The 22561-nt window shown below is 56.3% G+C and overlaps 1 protein-coding gene across 1 annotated transcript in view; it reads right to left on the minus strand.

Moving 5' to 3' along the window:
- Window positions 1-15901, minus strand: part of LOC140901058 (syntaxin-binding protein 2-like) — a gene marked incomplete at its 5' end in the record, with an annotated part of 140608 nt that extends 124707 nt beyond the window's left edge. The window contains 7 exons of the mRNA XM_078849703.1: window positions 9224-9362; window positions 9701-9781; window positions 10483-10548; window positions 11085-11142; window positions 12137-12244; window positions 12388-12518; window positions 15803-15901. Of these exons, the coding sequence (XP_078705829.1) occupies window positions 9224-9362; window positions 9701-9781; window positions 10483-10548; window positions 11085-11142; window positions 12137-12244; window positions 12388-12518; window positions 15803-15901 (682 nt within the window). The remainder of the gene's footprint in view (window positions 1-9223; window positions 9363-9700; window positions 9782-10482; window positions 10549-11084; window positions 11143-12136; window positions 12245-12387; window positions 12519-15802) is intronic.
- Between the last annotated feature and the right edge of the window lie 6660 nt (window positions 15902-22561).

Raw genomic sequence — 22561 nt, forward strand, 5'->3', positions numbered from 1 at the left:
GTGTGAGCTGTGTGTCCTGCAGACAGTCTGCTCACAGACAGGAGACTTCCCCAGAGTCCTGACTGGCTTCATGGGGAGCAGTTCCAGAGCATCGTCCGGGGACTCCATGACAGCTATCAAATCCCCCCTCACTCTTCTCTTCTGCAGACAAAATAACCACAGTTCCCTCAGCCCCTCCCCATAAGTCACATGCCCCAGCTCCCTACTCATTTTCATTGCCCTCCACTGGACTCGCTCCAATTTGTCCGCATCCTTTCTGTAGTGGGGGCCCAAAACTGGACGCAATACTCCAGATGAGGCCCTCACCAGTGCTGAATAGAGGGGAATAATCCCTTCCCTCGATCTGTGGGCAATGCTCCTACTAATGCAGCCCAATATGCTGTTAGCCTTCTTGGCAACACGGGCACACTGCTGACTCATCTCCAGCTTCTCATCTGCTCTAACCCCAGGTCCTTTTCTGCAGGTCCTTTTCACCAGTTCCTTATCCACCTTTCAATTCTCATAGTAGACCCCATCTTCTCCAATTGAACTAATAATTTCCCAATTGTATCAAATGCCTCACTGACATCCAGGTAGATTAGATCATTGGTTCCCAAACTGGGGGTCACAACCCGGTTAAGTGGGAGGGTCACGAGCCCCGACCCCAGCGCGCGGCTGTAAGTTGCGAGCCCCGACCCCTGCGCCAGGCTGTCAGCTCCGACCCCTGTGTGGAGCTGCGGGGCTACGAGCCCCAACCCGGGCACACGGCTGTGGGTCCCGACCCCTGTGCTAGGCTGTGAGCCCTGACCCCGGTGTGCGGCTGTGAGTCCCGACCCCGACCCCTGCGCCGGGCTGTGAGCCACGACCCTGGTGTGCAGCTGTGAGTCCTGACCCCAACCCCTGGGCCGGGTTGTGAGCCCCGACCCCGACAAGGAATCGTGGTTGTGAGCACCGACTCCAACCCCCATACAGGGCTGCAAGCCCAGACCCCAACCCTGGCCAGGAGCGGGGCTGTGATCCCTGAGTCCAACTGCCACATGGGGTTGCAAGTCCTGACCCCAACCAGGAGTGGGGCTATGAGCCCTGAGCTGGGGCATCCAGGAGGCTGTGAGCCCCGATCCCTGTAATGGGGTTTCAGGCGGAGCCCGGCCATGCTGAGGGTTATCAGCCGGGAGCACACACAGGGTTGTCAGCCCCGAGCCCCGCCACCCTCTGTGTTTTAGTCTTAATTTAAAAGCAGTGAGTAAAGGTAAATTCATTTTAAGCCATAGGGTTTAAATTTAGTATTTAACATAGTGTTAAATATCAAAAATGCGTTTTTAATTTTTAAGGCGGGGGTCGCACTCAGAGGCTTGGTGTTCGAAAGGGGTCACCAACACAAAAAGTTTGAGAACCACTGGATTAGATCTACTGCATTTCCTTTGTCTAAAACCTCAGTTATCTTCGCAGAGAAACAGATCAGGTTGGCCTGGCAGGACCCACCGATTGTAAAACCAGGTGATATTTTATCCCAGTTACCGTTCACCTCTTTGTCCTTCATTACTTTCTCTCTCAAAATTTGTCCCAAGACCTGGCAGACAGTTGAGGTCAAATTAAAAGGCCTGTAGATACCTGGACCACGTTTTTTTCCATTTCTTAAAAATAGGAACTATATTAGCAATTCTCCACTCCCCCGCCCCGAGTTTACAGAGTCATCAGAAATCCTTGCTATTGGGCTTGCAATTCCATGTGCCAGTCCCCTTACTCTGCATGGATGGAGCTTATGGGGTGCTAGGGGCTGCAGTGAGTGGGGTGGGAGGACCCAGTAGGGGGCACTCGCCCCTTCTAGTCTGTGCCGGCCCCAGCATAGTGCTCAATTTGTGCTATTTTGGGGGTTGTAAATCTAAGCTCCTGAGCACTTGTCACTAAGGAGCCCATGTGCAGTGCAGCCTGGTCATAGAATCATAGAATATCAGGGTTGGAAGGGACCTCAGGAGGTCATTTAGTCCAACCCCCTGCTCGAAGCAGGACCAATCCCCAATTAAATCATCCCAGCCAGGGCTTTGTCAAGCCTGACCTTAAAAACTTCTAAGGAAGGAGATTCTACCACCTCCCTAGGTAACGCATTCCAGTGTTTCACCACCCTCCTAGTGAAAAAGTTTTTCCTAATATCCAACCTAAACCTCCCCCACTGCAACTTGAGACCATTACTCCTTGTCCTGTCATCTTCTAAAAGAAGACTCTGTGGCCATAGCTCGGGAGCAGCTTTCCCTCCACGCACTGCCAGGGGAAGCCATGAGATGTTTAGTATTGTCTGTCCCAAGTGTGGGGAGGCACAAGCCACCCCGGGTCCCACACAGGTGCCTCTGTCCAGATGGCACGAAGGCCGAGTGGGCCCATCAGCTTTGGTGCCCCTCTTGCGCCCCAACATTCAGAAGTCACTAGTCAGGCCTCAAAATCATGAGATTTGCTTAAAAAATCACAAGATTTTAATATTTGTTTGCATTCTGGCGTGGCTGTGTTTGGGAGGTGCGAGGTCTGGGGCTTCTCCTCCACGCCGAGGGTGGGCACTTTATCTAACGAAAACGAAGATTCTTCGTTACTGATCCCATTCCAACTCACCCACTGCTGAGCTCACCATGCAATGATGGGCGTTGGCAACGCTGGCCATTTAAGGGTTAAAGTGTGACAGGGTGTTGGTCTACCCTGGCACTAGAAGGGCAGCAGGAAGAGCAGCAGCCCCACAATTGAGCTGCCTTGGAAATTTGGGGGTGTGTGTGGAACCCTTATGTTTTCACCCCTTGCAAAAAATTTTCAAAAGCCAAAAATGTCTATGTGTGTGTGTGTGTGTGTGTGGTTTTTTTCATCCCCTCCCATCCACTTTCCAGTGGCAAATGAGAAAAGGACAAAGGGCAGAGAAATGGGGGAGGGAGGGGTAATTTTTCGAAGGCTTTTTTTAAATTGCTCATCAAAAACCTGAAATGTTTAGAAAGAAGCAAATTTTTTCTTCAACACTGTCAAGAAAAAGGCCAATTTACCAACAAAAAAGCTCAGGCTTTAGTTAAAAGAGGAGCGAAAGAAGCAGGGCTGAAATAGGTACAGAATATAATGAAAGGAGGGGGGTGATCCTATTTGCCCCCCCTTCACCTGCCCCAGTGTTACAAGAACAATGGGACGCTCTGTGAAAGCAAATGTCAAGGGAAGTTACATAGTTAGCCAGGGGAACTCACTGCCACTAGATGTCACTGACATTGCGAGCCTGGCAGGATTTAGACAAGGATGGTGGGGGGTGGGGGAGCAAGGGTGTCAGGACAGAATTTAGAAAACAGGGCACAAGGCCACTGCTGACTGTCAGGATGAGGGAGATATGCCCCCCTCCCCCGAATGGCTAGGCAGCAGTTCTGCGGAAAAGGACCTAGGGGTGACAGTGGACGAGAAGCTCGATATAAGTCAGCAGTGTGCCCTTGTTGCCAAGAAGGCCAATGGCATTTTGGGATGTATAAGTAGGGGCATAGCGAGCAGATCGAGGGACGTGATCGTTCCCCTCTATTCGACATTGGTGAGGCCTCATCTGGAGTACTGTGTCCAGTTTTGGGCCCCACACTTCAAGAAGGATGTGGATAAATTGGAGAGAGTCCAGCGAAGGGCAACAAAAATGATTAGGGGACTGGAACACATGACTTATGAGGAGAGGCTGAGGGAGCTGGGATTGTTTAGCCTGCAGAAGAGAAGAATGAGGGGGGATTTGATAGCTGCTTTCAACTACCTGAAAGGGGGTTCCAAAGAGGATGGCTCTAGACTGTTCTCAATGGTAGCAGATGACAGAACGAGGAGTAATGGTCTCAAGTTGCAGTGGGGGAGGTTTAGATTGGATATTAGGAAAAACTTTTTCACTAAGAGGGTGGTGAAACACTGGAATGCGTTACCTAGGGAGGTGGTAGAATCTCCTTCCTTAGAGGTTTTTAAGGTCAGGCTTGACAAAGCCCTGGCTGGGATGATTTAACTGGGAATTGGTCCTGCTTTGAGCAGGGGGTTGGACTAGATGACCTTCTGGGGTCCCTTCCAACCCTGATATTCTATGATTCTATGATTCTATGACTGGTTATGTCATCATTAGCCACTAGAGGGGGTTCTTGCACCTTCCTCTGAAGTCGCTGGTGCTGGGGTGGCTGGCCCCATTGATCTGATTTGGGGAAGGAGGCAGCAGGGAGAGGGCAGGGTACTGGGCTAGATGGGTCCTGTGACGCTAGCAGACCAGGTGCCAGCTCATGCCCAGGCCTCACTGAACACTGACAAATGCAGAGCTTGACCCAGCCTGTGTGTTAGCCGTGTTAAAACAGCTGCTGATCAGCGTGTGTGGAGTGTTTCAACTTGTGGAATTGCTTGCAGGATTGATCTCTCCCATAACCTCTGTAGCCCGTGGTATAAAGTCAGAATGAATGTTTGCATCATAAACCTCTGTAACTGCTCTACACCACTGAGTTTGCAAGGCAGCTTACGTCCACCTAACACTGCGTCTACACTAAAATTTGGCTCCCGCTGATGTAACTCACCTGCTTTGCCGACTTAATCATGCCACTTCCCCCAGTCAGCGTAGTTAGGTCAATGCAGTGTCAGTGTACATACTGCGTTGCTTACATCGACTGTCCCGCAATGCCCCACACTGACAGTACAATCGATACCACACACCACAGACACAAGGAGCCAGGTGTACACACACACAAGTGCTGTAACTACTGTGGCGGCTGCATGCAGGGCGATTTGATTTTGTAGTGTAGCCGTGGCCTGTGTAACTCCCCCAACAGGGGAGAAGCATGAATTAGTGTAAAGTGCTGGGCCTGCCCATTGAAACCAAACGAGCCATTGCGAAACATCTTACTGATTGCCTCTGTTGTTAGATATTTCACTGCATGTGTGTGTGTTCTCCCTGTGTGCTGCCCCAGCTCTGTGCAGACAGCCAGCACAGCAGACCTTGAGTGAACCGCCCAATGACCACAAGATCCGTTAAGGGACGAAGGCACCCGGCCAGGTTTATTGTTGACAAGGCATGCTAATAGCACCTGGCAGATTCTATGAGGATACTAAGACACGTATGCCTGTGACAATGGACACAGCTCAGTGAATGGCGGGACTTTCCATTGCCCCCTTGGCTGGACCAACACATTCTCTCAGAGATACCCTGATACAAACAAGCCGCCCCTCTGACTTAGATACTGCCCTCTGACCTGGCTAGTTATTGTCCATTTTTTTTTGTACATGTTGGTTTGATTAAAACATTTGTATTTATTACGTTGCTATTTGACCTTATCTTTTAGGAGGGCTCAGTGTGTTCCTGTTATCCTTGGGGAATGTTTTTGTGCCATTCTTGATATCGTGGTTTTTGTACCACGCTTCTGGAATGTGTTTCTGTGAGTCCTTTGTGGCGAGCACTGTCCAGGACTGCGCGTTTCTGCACGATCAGCGCTGGGCTGGCCAGATTCTGGGAACGTGCAAGTGGGCAGGGCCTGATGTTTGCTCACAGCAGGGAGAGGGGATACTGGGCTGGATGGGCCCTGTAGGAACCAGCCAGGCTGAGTTTCCTGCAGGGCAGAGGGAGGTGAGTGGACCTCGTTAGATGCAGCCTGGGGGGCTGGCTGTGGTGAGGGGGTCTTGGGCTTTTGGGGGGTTCTCTGCAACAAGCTGTCTCTGTGACTGATGCTGATCACACTACGCTGCCCCCTTCTTAAAGCCCAGCCCAGCCCAGCCCAGCTGCTCCCCCCCCTCCACCCCTCCCGCCCCAACTGGCCTGGCTGGGACACCGCAGGTCAGGGCGGGAGGGGTCACAGGCAACCAGAGCAGTGACTCTGTGCATCCCGAAAATCTCCCAGGACCTGGGTAAGCTGGGTTTGGTCCTTGGCACAGCACAGCTCACAGGCCTGAAGCCTCCTTCCCACCTCATGGGGTGCGTGACCATGTGTGGCTGGCTGAGTGCCCCCTGGGCACCAAGGGAGCAGGGGATGGGCTGGGAGAGGGCAGGAGGGGTCACAGCCTGCGAGCAGATTGAGAGGAGAAGTTAGACAACCCCCAACCCTCATGAGTGATGGGTCTGATCCCCCACCACGGTCACCCCTGCTCTGGGCCCTGATCCCCCATAATACTCCTCCGGGACCTGGGGCAGGTCCTTGACCTGGCACTGGTCTCTCACTGTCTCCAGCTGGTGGGGGTGGGGTTGCTGAGGGCGCTAACCCCCATGCCCAGTGACTACAGAGGCAGGACGAGTCTCCGAGCTGAGCCGGGGGAGCAGGGTGCGGGAAGGGTAGGAGAATGGGGCTCTCTCACAGCCCCTCCTTGGCTCCTTTCACCCTCCAACAAGGAGGGGGGTGGGGACACTGCCACTGCACCCCCAGCTGTTGGCACAGGCTAGAGGGTGCCAGAGGGGAGCCCTGGCCTGGCTGGTGGGACGAGCCTACACAGCTGCTCACACAATGCAGGTGCCAGCCAGGGCCCCAAGGGCTGGGGGCCAGCAGCAGCCGGGGTGGCGGGACCCTGGGGCAGCTCTAGGCACAGGAGGATGGAGGAGGTGGGGGTTGGGGCAAAGGCCAAGCCCTAGAGGGGGACCAAGGAGGCAGGTGTTCTGTCCCACATCTGAGCGGGAAGCAGGGGCTAGTGGTTAGAGCAGGGGCTGGGACGCAGAGGGCTGGGTTCCAGCGCTGATTCTGGGAGGGGCAGGGGCTGGGTGGGTATGGTTCCCTGTGGGGCCAGCCTGGGGGCTGGGCCCTGGTGCTTGCTCAGTGCCTGTCCCAACCCCACACTTGATGGGGATCCCATAGCTAGCTTGGGGGAACTCCTGAGGCTCCCTCCTGGTCCCCCTGGCACACGGACCAGAGGCAGAACAAGGCACTAGAAGCAGGGGGACACAGGGAACTGTGGAGGTTCTGGGGCACGGCTGGGTGAGCCAGCACTGCACCAGCAGGGGGCGACCACAGGCCAGAGCAGAGCTGCCCCCAGGCCCTAGTCCAACAGTGAAAGGAGCAGCCACTGCCCCACCCTGCTCCCGGGTGCGGGGAGGCAGCGCTGGCCTGGTGACTCGGAGCCAGGACGCCTGGGACCTGCAGCAGGGCTGGAGGGGGAGTTGGGGAGATCCCGCTCCCTGGGCCCTCAGCCACCTGCCCCGCCCTGTGCCCTCCCTTCCCCTGCCTGTGAACAGCAGCAGAGACCTCGGCCAGCCTTTGGCAATGCACTTCATTGGCCCAGGCACATGCCCAGCAGGGCAGTAGCCGGGGGCAGGGCCAGCACTGACTTTGTGATAATGGGTGGGGGAGGGGCAGGGGCTCAGAGCTGCGAACAAACAAACTCTCCCCCTGCGCCCCCCACCCCCTGGAGGTCACTCCCAGTAAAGGAGGTCACTGCCTTTACCTGGGATCACTCCTGCCAGCGCTTGCCCCAGCACAGCCCGCCTGGCAGGCAAGAGGGAGAGGATCTCTAGGGCCCGTGGGATTCAGGGGGTGAGGCTTGGCTCAGGGCTTGATCAGACCCAAGGGGGCTGGAGCTGGCTGCCTCAGATGGAGCTGGGGCTCCAGGTGCCCAGGGCGTGGCTCTGATACCCAGGGAAAGGCAGTGGGGAGGTGTCTGCCACTGGGCAGGGGCATTTGATCCAGGCCCATCAGGTGGCGAGCCCGCTCTGCCCTGCTGCTAGGGTGACCAGACAGCAAGTGTGAAAAATAGGGACAAGGGGTGGGGGGTAATAAGAGCCTAGATAAGAAAAAGCTCCAAATATCAGGACTGTCCCTATAAAATCGGGACATCTGGTCACCCTACCTGCCGCTGACCAACCCTGGACGCGCCTCCTACGCAGTCCTGGCTCCACCCCCACTTACTTGGGCACTCTGACTGCAACTCCTGCTAGGACCCCTCCCCCCTTCGGGAGCCGAGGTCCCCACTGGGGGACAGGGCCAAGAGGCCAGGGTGCCAGGCTGTGATGGGAGGGGTGCAGGGAGCCAGGGCTGGGCCAGCACCCCAAGGCTGGGGGATGATATGGGGGCAGGGGGGGGGGTTCTCTTTAACCCTTTGCAGACTGGACAGACACAGCCTGGACACAGTCTGCTTAGTGCAAACCCAGGAGTCCTGGCTCCCAGCCCCCACTAGACCCCACTGCCCTCCCAGAGCTGAGGACAGAACCCAGGAGTCCTGGCTCCCAGCACCATCCGCTCTAACCCACTGGACCCCACACAGTTAATGATCGAATTTAGGTTCCTGCTGCTCCTCCCTCAACAGGTTCTCTCGGGCGCTGGGGTCAGGGGTCTCTCTAGTTCCCCCTGGCAGTGCAATGGGAGCCCCCATCCCCCTGATCTGGGCTCCCCCTTCTGCGGCCAGTCAGGTGCAGTGTCAGAGCCGAGGCCTGGCTCTTAAAGGCTGTGAGGCCTTGAGCTGGAGGGAGGGCAACGTGCCCCACCCCTACCCTCCCAAACCATTTACTGCTGCTTAGTGCAGACGGGGAGGCCTGGCAACTCCACAGTGTCCCCTGGCCAGGAAACTGGGCAGCCAGGCAGCCAGAGGAGCCCCATGAGGGCACCCTGGCCTGGGCAATGGGTCCAGGGGCAGTGCCTGAGCAGGGTTACAGGAAGGGCCCCGGAGCAGGGAGCTGCCCCATCAAGCCAGCGTGGGGCAGGAACCGATGGGGGAAGAGGGACTGTGCCAAGTGTCAGGGTCAGGGAGGTTCCCCAGGCCCTGGTGAGTTTGGGGAAGGGGCTGGATGCAGCAAGAAGCAGGGAGCTGCTGCAGGGATGACACAAGGGGTGGGCAGGGGACTGGTTGCAGGAGGCTCAGAGACAGAACATGGTATCTGAACAGCCTGCAGGAAGAGAGGGATGTCCCTCCTCCCTGCAGAGAACGGGCTGGGGGGCTGCTCCGGGTGTGTGTCTCCATTTCCCCTCCCTGCAGAGAACGGGCTTGGGGGAGCATGGAGGGTGGACACTGCTCGGAAGGCAGCAGCGGGGAGCAAAGGCCGCCAGGTCCGACCCCAGGGGGCAGTGCGGAGCGTGGGCACAGCGCACTGGCAGGCTCGCAGGCACCGAGAGGTGGGCAGAGGGAAGACAGGGCCGTAGAGCCAGGCTGGACATAGGCCCTGGGAAGCGGCTGGCCGGGAGGTGCCCTACATGGCTGGGGCGCGTGCCAGTCTGAGCAGTGCTATTCCCCCCAAGCCCCACAGGCCTGGGCCCCACCTCCAGGAGCACCCCCCTGCAGCAGCAGGCCCCGCAGTGCTCCCCCTGCAGGCCTGTGGCGTTACCATTCTTCAGGAAGATGTAGATCAAGATGATGCGGATCTTGTCGTAGGCCTGCACGCTGGGGTCCAGCAGGATGGGCACAAAGATCTTCATGGGGTCCTTGATCTTCTTCCCGTCCACGTCCGTCCCCATAGCCAGGTCCTGGGGGCAGGGGGAAGGGGGCGCACACACAAGGCCCAGGTCAGGCCACTCTGCTTCCTCCCGCCCACGCAGCAGGATGGGAGATGTGACGGCCCCCTGACCCACAGCTCGCCTACCCCGTGCCAGGGCCCCCTCCTCCCTGGGGTCAGCTCCCCCTGGGGTGAGCAACTGGCCCCCAGGGAGTAACCCGAGCCCCATGTCCCCCTTCTGCATCCCCGGTGCTGCATGGGGGGGCTGACCCTGGCTCCAGCAAACCTGCGGGTCTGAGACCCCCTCTCTCCGGGCTGAGACCATGAGCCAGACTCTGCCCCCCAGCCAGGCTCTGCCTACAGACCCACCTGCTCCACGCTGCACAGCTTCTCCACCGTCCCTTTGAAGTGCCGCTTGGAGAGCTCGGCCAGGTTCAGGTGCGTGGAGTACTGCGGGGAGAGACCAGGGCACAGGGGGAGTTTACCGCATCACCAGCTGGTCCAGAGCACCTGAACCCCCCAACCCACAAGGAGGGCCCCTCAGCCAGAGGGGCAGCCCCAATCAGCTGTAGAAGCTGAGTATATAGGGATAGTTTTGCCCATCACTGATGTGCAGCCACCTCTGGGGTGGAGCGGGACAGCGGGAGGGGAGGATCAGAACGAGGGAGCAGCTTCCAAAACAGCCCATGGCTTCTCTATTAGTCACCACGAGGTTGGGGACTTGGAAACCAGCAGGTGTCGGGGTACCTGTGCCAGTGGCCAGGAGCTTTCTGTTGGCACATGGCCCAGTGGCACCAGGAGTGGCTCCAACGGGCTGGTTTGCAAGCCCACCAAGGCCCTCTCCCGAGAGCTGCAGCAGCAAGGCACGGGCATTACCCAAGGGCTGCCATTGGTGGGGCAAACGTGGCAGCTCTGGGCACTGACAGGCAGGCTGCTGCCCATGGTGCCACACAGCACCGGGGGGGAAAATGGTTCTGCCCGACCGGACAGGTCAGCAGCTCTCATCAGGCAGTAAAGCGGAGTGCCCCAGAGTGCTCTGCCCCCCAGGAGAGTCCCTACTGTCCCTCAACAGCCCCACAGAGCACTCTGCCCCTCCCATCAGCCCCACTGAATGCCCTGCCCCCGCCCACTAACAGCCCCAGCTCCGTTACCTTGTTCAGCTCTTTGTGGTACTGGAGCATCTTCTTCAGGATCTGGGACAGGTCCTCGATGTTGGCCTGGAGGGAGGCGGTGGTGAGATCCTGGCCCCTCCCAGTGCTTGGAGCCCCCTGCAGGGCAGAGGCCTCGCCTGGGGACAGCCGCAGCAGCCCAGCCACTTGTGCCAGGGCGGGTCACTCAGGCCACATGTGGCTGCGGCTTAGGTTAGACCTGCCCTTCCCAGGCCAGCTGGATCGAGACAGGAGCCCCGCAACCCGAGCGCCCCTCAAGGTGTACAGCGGCAGCGTACCGGGGAGATGCCAGCGTTGGCTCCCTGCAGCTTTCCCTGCGCAGTCCCGATCCTTCTGTCTGACCCCACCCCATGGGCCTCTGCCCTCCCCCACTGTGGGGAGCTCCAGAGCTCTGGCTGGGGGGCAGGGGACTCCATATACACCTCTTAGCCCTTTACATGCAAACCCTGGGAGCAATGGGACAGCCCCCCCGCCCCCGCCAACCCCTCCTGGGGCAGCAGGATAGCTTCTCCTCCCCATCAGTGGCAGTGGGATGGGTCCCCCCATCCCGGACTCCCAGTCGCTCCCCCCAACTCCCGCCACACCTTGTCCATGATCAGCCTCTTGCTCTCATAGAAGGTGCGCAGCAGCTCCGTCACCTTCCTGCAGCAGGGAGAGGGGTCAGGACGGAGCCAGGCACTGCCTTGGAGGTAGGGGGTACCCTGTCCTATGCTACAGGGGATGGAGCCCCCGCCCCACAGGCACCAGGGTTCTCTGCCTCGAGAGCCTCAGACAGGCTGGGGGAGGCTCTCTTCCTAAGTTACCCCAAGGCAGAGTTCAGTGCACCTCAGGGGGTTCCTGGTGCCCTGCTGGTGGGGTCTGGGGGCAGTGGCAGGCCCAGCAAGAGGTTGGTGAGGGACTCACTCAAGGGAGCTGTGAGGTGCATGGGGAGACCCTGGGCTCGGGGAAAGACAGTGTCCAGGGGGATCCCCGAGAGGAGATGTGGACAGTGGCTCTGGAAGGGAGCGCTCAGGGGTCCTTTGGGGAGAGGGGCTGGGTCCAGGGGGTCTCAGCACTCAGAGAGGAGTATGTCTGAGGGACAAGCTCCAGCACTGGGTGGGAGGGGGAGGGGGGCCCTGGCACTGTGCAGGAGAGGGGTGTGTTGCAGGGGGTGGGTGTCCCTGCACTGGGTGGGAGAGGAGTGTATCCAAGGGGTAGTGGGGTTCCAGCACTGGGTGGGAAGGAAAGGGGAGGGGTGTGTCTGAAGGGGAGGATGGGGGAAGTCCCGGCACTGGAAAAGAGGGGGAGGGGTGTGTCAACGGGGTGGGCTGTCCTGGCACTGGGTGGGAGAGGTGTGTCCAAGGGGGGAGTCCTGGCAGCGGGCGGGGAGGGGAGGGCTGTGCCAAAGTGGGGGTAGGGGGTCCCAGCATTGGGTGGGGAGGGGAGAGGTATGCCGAAGGTGGGGGGGAGTAGCGAGACCCAGCACTAGGCAGGGCACAGAGGGGTGTGTCCAGGGGTGTCCTGGCATTGGGTGGGGCACGGAGTGGTGTGTCCGGGGGGGATGGGTCCTGGCCCTGGGTGGGGCACGGGGGGGTATGTCCGGTGGATGGGCGGGGCATGGAGGGGTGCATCAGGGGGCGGGGCCGAGCGCGCTCACTTGGAGACGTCAGCGATGTGCATGTGGCGTAGCTGCACCCAGAGTTCGTCGTCTTCGTCCAGCAGCGCCTCTTTCTCCTGCGAGTCGCTGATGCCCATCGTCTCGTACCTGCAGGGGGGAGATGGGGTCAGGCTGCGGCACCCCTCGCCCGAGCGTGGGGGCTGCGGAGCAGTGCAGGTGCCTGGGCCACCTCCCCCCCAGCCCGCCTGAGGAGGGGTGCGGGGCGCCCCCTGCTGGCAGCCAGGCCCTACTTGTAGGTGTCTTTCTCGATGCTGAGCAGGTCGTAGGCCATGGCCTGGTAGGTGAGCTCGTGCAGCAGTGGGGACACCAGGTCGAAGCTTCGGTCCACAATCAGCAGCTGAGAACGGGCTTTGTTGGGGCCCTGGGGCAAAGGAGAGAGAAACCCGTCACCTCCTGCTCTGGCAGAGGGTTCCTGGCCTGGCTTACACGGCACAATCCAATGGGCCCTGGTGGCCTGAAACTTCACTACCCACCCTCTCTGTGGCCCAGCCCCCAACCCCAGGGGGAAGCCAAGAGACACCCCCCAAGCTAGCTGGGATGTGCCCTGGGGTCCTGCCCTGACCAGCTGCACTGCAACGCCCCCTGCAGGGACGGGCTACCTGCCCCTCAAGCAAATAGCAATGCCCCCCGCCCCCAAGCATGCTCTCTGCTCGTGCCTCTCCACCAACGGGAGCATGCAAGGCAGCTCCCTGACTGCCCCCTGCTCCATATGCTGTGTGGGGACGGAGGGAACTACACCAGAAGGGCCTGGCTAGTCTATCATTAACCAACACCAGGCCCAGAGACTCTTTGATACAAGGTCCCAGAGAGGGACGACAGGACATTATCCCTGTGTCCCACCTTGCATCTGAGCTGGGACCCCATATGAAGCTCTAGCTCCCCAGTCCCAGCCTGTGTGGCCCCCCAGCATCCAGTGGGACAGAGACCACTCAAATGGACAGCATCTCAGACCCACATCATGGGGGGGCTGGCCCAGCGCCCGCTTCCTGCCTGATCAGCATGCACTGCCCTCTTTGCGCAGCAGGTGGCGATAGGAGACCAGCCCTGCGCTCTCATGGCAGACGGCTCTGAAACCGGCTCCAGCAGCCCCAGTGGAACCCAAGCCCACCCAGGAGCACCTCGGCAAGGGGGGGGCTGCGTCTGCTCTTCGCTGGGTAGCACAGACAGTCAGGGGTGGGTGGGGTGGGGACGTACAGCCCCTGATGCTATCCCAACTGTCCCACCTCAGTACGTGGCCCGATTTTCAGCCACGCTCGGGAGCAGAACGTCGGACCGGCCACCACCCATCCGCCTGGCAGGTCTCCACAGCCTCTGGGTAAATGGGTTGAGGCTGACGGGGGAGCGCCTCTCTTGGAGGAGTATCTGGCCCCCACCACTGCAGCACTATCATTGCTGCATCCTGCCCCCCCATGCACGTGGGGCTGGGCAGGGCTGTCACCTCATTGCAGAGGGGGATGGAGGCCCAGAGGGGCTGGGTGACTCACCCAAGGTCACACAGGGAGTCTGTGGCAGAACAGGGACATGAACCCAGAGCTGGCACCATCATTCCCCTCTAGCCCTACCCAGCCTGGATGGGTTGCTATGCTCAGCCCCCGCCCCCACCCCCCACGGGACTCTGCTCACACCTTTGCCAGTTCGGCTCTGCTGGAGGGATCCCCGAGTGCAGATGGGGGCTGGCGTAACCACCGGGTCACCCCACCCTGCCCAGAGCAGAGGGGTGTTTAGTGCACTGGTGGGTGCCACAACACTGCCTGTGCCAGCTACCTCTCAGGGCTGGCTGCTGGGAAACATCAAGGCAAGAGGGACTAGTGCAGACAAGGCCCCAGGGTGCCGGGACCGCGGGCTGGGTGGCTTTGGAGACCTGACTGCTAGAGGCCATGCTACAAGAGACCCTGGGGTTCTTTCTGCGCCAGCTGGCAAGGCAGGGGCACATTGGACTGGCCAGCTGGGAATATGCTGCATGGAGCCAGCATTGCATTGAGAGCAGGGGCTTGAGTCAGCACTCCCGGCCCTGCAGTGGGCGTGCTGTCTGGGTTCTATTGAAGGGGGCTGGGCAGGCAGGACTCCTGGCTCCTATTCCTGCCTCTGCCACCTATTCCTGGCAGGCTACTCCATGCCTCAGTTTCCCCCGTGTAACATGGGGATAGTGCTTACACCCGTGATGGGGAGGCTTGGCAAGAGCCTCAGGAATATCCCTGGGGGGGCTCACGGGAGTAACAGCAGCAGGGTGAGCACAGAGCAGGATTTTGCCCTCCTGAGCGCAGCCGTCAGCTCCTGAGAATAGCCCAGATCAGACTGGGGCTGCAGGCTGGAGCCAGCTCTGCTACAGCAAGTAGCTCCGGTGGTTAACAAGCATGCTGTCAATCCCTGTGTAGATGGTTTCGGCAGCCAGGTGTGTGCCAGGCTCCCCTCTGGAGGCAGGCCTGTGCTGCCAGCTGTGAGTTACAGAGCATCTGTGCCATGGCAGCCAGCTATCCCAGAGGGGGGGCCCCCTGCCCGAGACTGGTATCATTATCCCCATTTTACAGATGGGGAAACTGAGGCACAAATAGGGGCGGTGACTTGCCCAAGGTCACCCAGCTGGGAATAGAACCCGGGTCTCCCGTCCCAGTCCAGGAGTCTATCCACTAGGCAACACTGCCTCGGTGGATGGGAAAGTAGAGCGGAATGGTGCGGTCATGGATCCACAGGGTCGGTGCCAGGGCCCCAGCTGTGGAAGTCTCTGGGAGGAAGCCCTTTGCTGTGCCAGACCTCAATAGGTCTCTCTCTTCCTCCAGGACAGGCCACATGGCCTCCCCACCACCTGAGACGGAACCGCTAGGCTTCACCCCGTGAGCCCTGCCCAGCAAGTCCAGCTGAGAGAGATCCTGGTAGAGACCCATCCACTCCGCAGGGCCCGATCTAAGGGTTACAGAAAAGACCTGGCCCCTGAGTTCTAATCCAGCCGGAGTCTCAGATTAACTGGGCTAGATGTTACCAAATTAGTCAATTAAATTATGTATGTTATCTCTGTATAACTGCACAGATTCACCATTTCACAGATTTTTAAGGCCAGAAGAGACCATTTTGTCTGACCTCCAGTAGAATACAGACCAAAAACTTTACCCAATATTATATTATTAGTTATAGTATTTGTTTGTATTACCATAGCACTTACGAGCCTCATCGTGCTATCATGCTAGGCGCTGTACAAACTAGGGTTGCCAACTTTCTACTTGCACAAAACCGAACACCCTTGCCCCACCCCCGCCCCACCCCTTTTCTGAGGCCCCTCCCCCACCCACTCCACCCCACCCCCCGTTGCTCGCTCTCCCCACCCTCACTCACTCGCTCATTTTCACCAGGCTGGGGTTGGGGCGCGGGGGGGCGTGAGGGCTCGGGTGGTGGGTGCAGACTCTGGGGTGGGGCTGGGGATGAGGGGTTTGGGACATAGGAGGGGGCTCTGGACTGGGACCAAGGGGTTGGGGTGCGGGAGGGGATGAGGGCTCCAGCTGGGGGTGAGAGCTCTCGGGTGGGGCTGAGGATGAGGGGTTTGGGGTGCAGGAGGGATTGAGGGGTTCAGAGAGCAGGAGGGGGATCAAGACTGGGGCAGGGGGTTGGGGTGTGAGGGGGGGGTCAGGAGTGCAGGCTGCAGGCAGCGCTTACCTCAAGCAGCTCCTGGAAGCAGCAGCATGTCCCCTCTCCAGCTCTTACGCGGAGGTGTGGCCAGGCAGCTCTGCGCACTGCCTCGTCCACAGGCTCCCATTATGCCTTTGTCTGCTAGATTAAAGAGCCAGCTGGTATCAGAAATCTCTTGCCTATGGAGGTACTTGTAGACAGTGATCAAGTCACCTCTTAACCTTGTCTTGGATAAAGTAAATGATCAAGCTTCTTAAGACTCTGACTATAAAGCATGTTTTCCAGACCTTGTTTGGGCACACAGTGTCCAGGAGTAGTCTCAAGTATTTATCCGATCTAACCTACCTATCTAAGGAGCTCATAAAACAATCACATGCGCATAAGTCTGAGAACAAGTTTTGTATTCGAGCAAAATGTGTGTGTTCATTGCTGTGTTGCACAACCGGCTGCAACTGATTTTGTTGCCACTTCTTTTACATACCTAGAAAGAGAGGTTGGCATTTTCGGTAGCCTGTAAGGGACTTTTAGGCTTTCAGTGAGCTTTGGGTGACTAAACTCCCTTAAGCATGGTTAACTGAAAATGGTTACATGCATAATATGTGTAGTTTCCAGAAGACCATTTTCTCTGCAGGGAAAGGCTCAGAAGGACTAAAATGAGAAGCACACTTCGTTTAGCAAGAAGTGGGTGTTTTCATGAAATTCAGTATAAATGGAGTATTAATTAGTTAATGGTTGTTGTTATTATTATTACAGCAGAGAAAGGGTCTGTGTTTACCTTGCAAAGAAAGAACAGCTGCAGAAGAAAACTCAAAAGAAATAGTAGAATAAACAGAGGGGAGGGGTGCACCCATCTGAGGTGCTGCATTTAGGAAGCCGCTCCCTGCTGGTGTATGGGGGATTGTTGGGGTGATAAATAAACCCAAATTTGCCTCTCTGAAGTCTGATAAGCTCCAGAGAGCTGGGTTAAGATAAAAATCATGCTTCAGTTCAAGAGGTCAGTATGATCCCCATCCGGTCTGGAATGACATGCCAAGTGACATGCACACAAGGGGTTACAAATGCATTGCACAACCAAAGTATTGCCGGGCTATAGATTCCCTGCTGTTGTCGAGGGTATGCCCCGGCTTACCCGTACCTACTGCAGAACCTACCACCACACTACTCCCTTCCACACTGTCATCTCTGGGCCTGGATGGCGGCAGGCCCTACACCCAGTATACCTGATGGGGGCTTATGTGTCTTATGTGCTAGCAGAATCTACTCCTTCCAAGCAACATTGTCCCTCCTTGCGAGACAGTGCCCGGCACTATACCAGATGGAGTCCAGCAAGTGCCCGATGCAGTGCAGGGATACGCAGCAGCCACCTTTGCAATCTTTACAGTGGCTGTCTACAAGTCATCAGGGTAACCGTGGTAATGGTAGTAGCTGTCATGTTTAATTAGGCCAAAGGTAAGACTGTAAAAGTTGTAAAGGCAACTACCTGAGATACAGCCTAGGATCAAGTCATTAACCTTTTATTTTACTGCTGTTGGTTTCTGTGATTTAAAACCCGGTCCTTTTCCCGATCAGTTGACGGGTGACTGCTGTAGCAGGGCCAGCTTGCGCCGGCCATTTTGTTCTCAAAACAGCATCCGCCACACAGTGTGTGTGCAAGGTCACGCTGGCAGGGGTGGTAATTGCCCATTCAGGACTATCCATCCAATAGCCAATTTCCCCCAGCCCTTTAATACCAAACAGTCTCCTTGAGTTGCTGTCCTCCTCTCCTAGCTAGATCCAAGTGCCTCCGTAACCCAGTTGAATCTGTAGAAAGCCCGCCTTACTTCTCTGAGTGCATGTTCTTTATTATTGCCATGGTGGTAGCAGACAACTTGTGCTAAGTGCTGCAGCTACCATAGGAAAGACAGGTCCCTATTTTTAAAATTTGATTTGTATGGCTGCAATCCACGGCCCCTCCGTGTGGCGCTCTGTCTGCCTTTAGTAGTGGCTGGGCACCGGTGCAGATTCATGAGACTGCTACAGCCTTGACTAGCACAAGTACTTGGGCGGTAGACCAGCGATGGCCAACCTGAGCCTGAGAAGGAGCCAGAATTTACCAACGTACCTTGCCAAAGAGCCACAGTAACACGTCAGCAGCCCCTGGCCCCCATCAACTCTTTCCCCGCCCCCTCGCTCCCAGCACCTCCCACCCACCGGCAGCCCTGCTGATCAGCGCCTCCCCCTCCCTCCCCACCCGCCCCATCAGCTGTTTCATGGCATGCAGGAGGCTGGGAGTGGGGGGGGGAGGAGCAAGGGCATGGCAGACTCAGGGGAGGGCATGGGAAGGGGTGGAGTGGGGGCAGGGCCTGTGGCAGAGCCAGGGGTTGAGCAGTGAGCACCCCCCAGCACACTGGAAACTTGGCGCCCGTAGCTCCAGCCCCCGAGTCAGTGCCTAGACAAGGAGCCGCATATTAACCTCTGAAGAGCCCCAAGTGTCTCCGGAGCCACAGATGGGCCACCCCTGCAGGAGACACTTATGCTGTGAGATCCAGTGGTTGCAGGTTCAAATCCTGCCACTGATGCTCCACCCAGGAGTGCACCAGCGGCACATAAGAAGAGACCGTCCCTGCCCCTAGATGGTTTACACTCTAATGAGCTATGAGAGAACAGAAATGTTGTTATCCCCATATTACAGTCTGGGAACTCGGGCGTGGAGAGATCAAGCCTCTGCACTTTTATAAATCTGAATAATTATCAGTCAATCTGGTGTGGGTAGAAGGTAGAGTTGTCATGTCATTGTGTATCCTAAAATTCTGTCTTTTGTCCAGCTGGTTAAGGGATCCCCAGATAAATGGGGGATTGACATATACTTCTAAATAGAACCCAGGTCCCTGATGCTGTTACATTCTACATTGGTGAGGCCTCATCTGGAGTACTGTGTCCAGTTTTGGGCCCCACACTTCAAGAAGGATGTGGATAAATTGGAGAGGGTCCAGCGAAGGGCAACAAAAATGATTAGGGGACTGGAACACATGACTTATGAGGAGAGGCTGAGGGAGCTGGGATTGTTTAGCCTGCAGAAGAGAAGAATGAGGGGGGATTTGATAGCTGCTTTCAACTACCTGAAAGGGGGTTCCAAAGAGGATGGCTCTAGACTGTTCTCAATGGTAGCAGATGACAGAACGAGGAGTAATGGTCTCAAGTTGCAGTGGGGGAGGTTTAGATTGGATATTAGGAAAAACTTTTTCACTAAGAGGGTGGTGAAACACTGGAATGCGTTACCTAGGGCAGTGGTAGAATCTCCTTCCTTAGAGGTTTTTAAGGTCAGGCTTGACAAAGCCCTGGCTGGGATGATTTAACTGGGAATTGGTCCTGCTTCGAGCAGGGGGTTGGACTAGATGACCTTCTGGGGTCCCTTCCAACCCTGATATTCTATGATTCTATGATTCTATGGTGCCCAGAGTGTACGCACCATTACCGGAGTGGTGCGGGGAGAGAGCAGATGAGATGGGTGGAGCAAAACCGATGCCTAACCAGGAAGAATTGTAAAGAAATAATCTCTGTCAGGAGACAGACAGACTGAGACTCTCAGTTGGCATAAATGAGCATAGCTCAATTTACTCAATGATTGATTTACGCCAGCTGAGAATCTGGGAACCCCATCCTGAGTCATAGCCACGTTGCAACCAGACCCTGCGTGCCAAATTCAGACACTAGGGTCACTTCAGAACACAACTTCCGTGTTGCGCACTTTTGTGATTTGAGCTCCTCGGGCCCACCCCCCACTCGCCAGCCTCTGGGCACCTGTGCCGTCAGCAGCAGACCATCCCCTTCCCACGCAGGCCTCAGGGCATCTTTGGTGTCGGTTCTCAGCCCCCCCCCCATTGCCAGTCTCAGCAATTGAGGCAGCACCCCCAGGTGTTTTCATAAAAGTCCCAGCTCCTGGAGTCATGTGATCAGGTGAGAATCTCAGCTTTCATTTAGTGTATAAAAATTATGTTTCTGGCCTTCTTGGTTGCAGAGAAAATCTGGAAGACATGAACCCAGCACTAGCTAAAGGCTTAAAAGGCAGAACAGAAATGAAAAGAACCCAACATTTATTATTATCTTTTTTAAAAGTCTCATGATTTGGGGGAAGGGGGTGAGCCTGATTCATTATTTTTGAATGCTTGGCTTTGGCAATATTGCAGCTTATCCAAGTCTCCTTGACTAGCTTTCCAAAGTGACCTCATCATCTAAACAAAGCCCCAGCCATGTCCTCCCAGCCAGTACACGTCCTCCATGTGCACGTGGAACAGAAGCTGCCAAAGGACATGCACGTATATTTGAAACGCTATACCTAGCGAACACAGGGCCCTTCAGCATCAGATTGCATGGCTCCCTCTTGCAATGGGTACCTGTAGTCTCTGTACACCGTGGACCTCATATGTGTCCCTATCTGACTCTGACCCAGGAATGCTACTTAATACTATGGTATTTCCAGTAGCCTAGCTCTGTTTCACAGTAGTGTATATTCTTATTAATGTTCTAAGTGCACCAAGAGGCACCAAGTGAGGTCAGGCCCAGCATGTCAGGAGCTGGGCAGACACAGTTCAGAAGTTCTGAGAACATACAATTGAGATAGACAAACCACAGAAGAGGAAACAGGTACAGGAAAGATGAAGTGACTTGCCCAAGGTCATGCATTGGCAGTCAGGCATAGAACACGGCTGTCCTGAGTCCCAAACCTGTGTTGGATCCACTGGACCATGCTGCCATAGGTGCTGGAATGAGGGGTCCTGAGGTGCTGCCGCACCCCTGGGCTTGAAGTTGTAATAACAGCTCAAATACATGGTTTCCATCTTTAGCACCCCCACTATAAAAATTGTTCCAGCACCACTGCATGCTGCCTATTAGCTCTGCGAGTGTAGCCATCAGGAGCAGTGCAGGATTGTTCCTTACAATATATCTAGGAATACTTTATCTTATCTCATTTTAAATCACACAAACAATGGGCTTTCCAATTTCTCCCTTTCCTTTGGGAACCTATTAAACTGCCTACCAGCCTCTCCTATTCGAAAAATGGTTCCTGGTAAGCTGGTTAAAATTTCCTCTGCTGGTTACTTTACACCTACCTGGCTTTCCTTGCACAATTCCTCCCTCCCAGTACTTACAAGAGAACCAGAAACCACATTTGCAAATTGTATTTACTATGGTCAAGGGAGCACCTAGGAGCTGGGTCACGGACCCGCCGAGAATTTCACTTGCCGAGTTTCGTGCATCTTTGTGCTTTGTAACAGCTCCCTGCTGTGTGGCTCTTCCACCTTCCTCTGCAGCATCTAGTTCTAGCCACCGTCAGAGACAGAGGACTGGGCTAGATGGACCCAGGGATCTGATCCGAGCTGGAAATTCCTATGGGCAATCACCTGCCTCTAAGCTGAACCCTCAACAGAGCTGCCGGTAAATAGACTTTGCCATTTTCATTCCTCCCAGCACAACCCAGGCTCAAGTCCACTAGGGGGGTCACACATTTCATAGCTTATCACCTGCACTTGTTGTATACACCAGGGGCTCCTTGCATCCCTCCATTCCCCCACAAGCTCCCTGCCAGCCTCCCATCCCCCTCTATTTCAGGGACTCCCTGCACGTCCCTCCAATCTCCTTCCTGCCATGGGCTCTGTGTGCCCCCCGTGTCCCCTCTACCCAGGTCCCCCATTCTCCCCCCAAGCCAATAGTGCTATGTGCACCCTCATTCCCACTTCCCCCAGGCCAAGTCCGAAATGGTTACAAGAAAAGTAAAGATGAAACTCTGACTGGTACCTGACTAAAAGGGCAAAATTTCTCATCACATGCTTCTTGCATGGTTACGGACCAAACTCTTGAGGTCAGCACCCCCGCCCCTCGCAAAGTCCAACTGCTGTTTCCTTTGGTCTTCTCAGGTGCAGAGAATGCCATGGGCAGGGGGAGAGAGAAGGGCATCTTGGGATGTTTGCCCTTCCTTTTTATAGTTTCAGTCCCCCTCTTGGAAAACCATCCCAGCTAAGAACTAAGAGACAGAGAGTCTATGTGGAAGGAAGTTCCCTGCTGGCTTTTTTCACCTGTTTGAGCTTTCTTTGTTTTCCCTTCTGGCTTGATGATTCTGTTTACTGCAAATTAAGGTAAACACGCATTCCTTTCAGACACGTTTGCTGACTTCTGCTTAGGCAGGGCTGTGGAAGGGACCTCAGGAGGTCATCTAGTCCAACCCCCTGCTCAAAGCAGGACCAATCCCTAACTCCCTAAATGGCCCCCTCAAGGACTGAACTCACAACCCTGGGTTTAGCAGGCCAATGCTCAAACCACTGAGCTATCCCTCCCACTGCAGGGGAATTCTTTCCCCATGCCAGCAGCTCTGTGTGCACCCCAGTTTCCACTCCCCACCATGCCAGGTGCCCTCTCTTATCTCCTTTGCCAAAACCAAGGTCCCTGAATCTCCCACACCAGGGGTTCTGTGTGCCCCATTATTCCGCACAATCCAGGATTCCCACATTCTCCCCTTTACCCCATGGCAGGGGCTCTGTGCGCACCCCCATTCCCATCTTCCCATCCATACCCCCCATTCCTCACCCCCTTACTAGGGTCTCCCAATCTCCCTCCTTGCCAGGGATTAATTTGCCCCCTCCCCATTCCCACCTTCCTCCACATGCCAGGGGTCTGTGTGCCTCCCCTTCACCCATTCCAGGGTCCCCCGTGCTCCTCCGCGGCAGAGACTCTGTATGAAACCTCAGGAGTTTACCTTCCCCTCATGCTAGGGCCCCCTTCCCCACTCCCTTCATCCCAGGGTCCCCCAAT

The sequence above is a fragment of the Lepidochelys kempii genome, chromosome 20 (genome assembly GCF_965140285.1).
Source record: "Lepidochelys kempii isolate rLepKem1 chromosome 20, rLepKem1.hap1, whole genome shotgun sequence".
NCBI classification, from domain to species: domain Eukaryota; kingdom Metazoa; phylum Chordata; order Testudines; family Cheloniidae; genus Lepidochelys; species Lepidochelys kempii.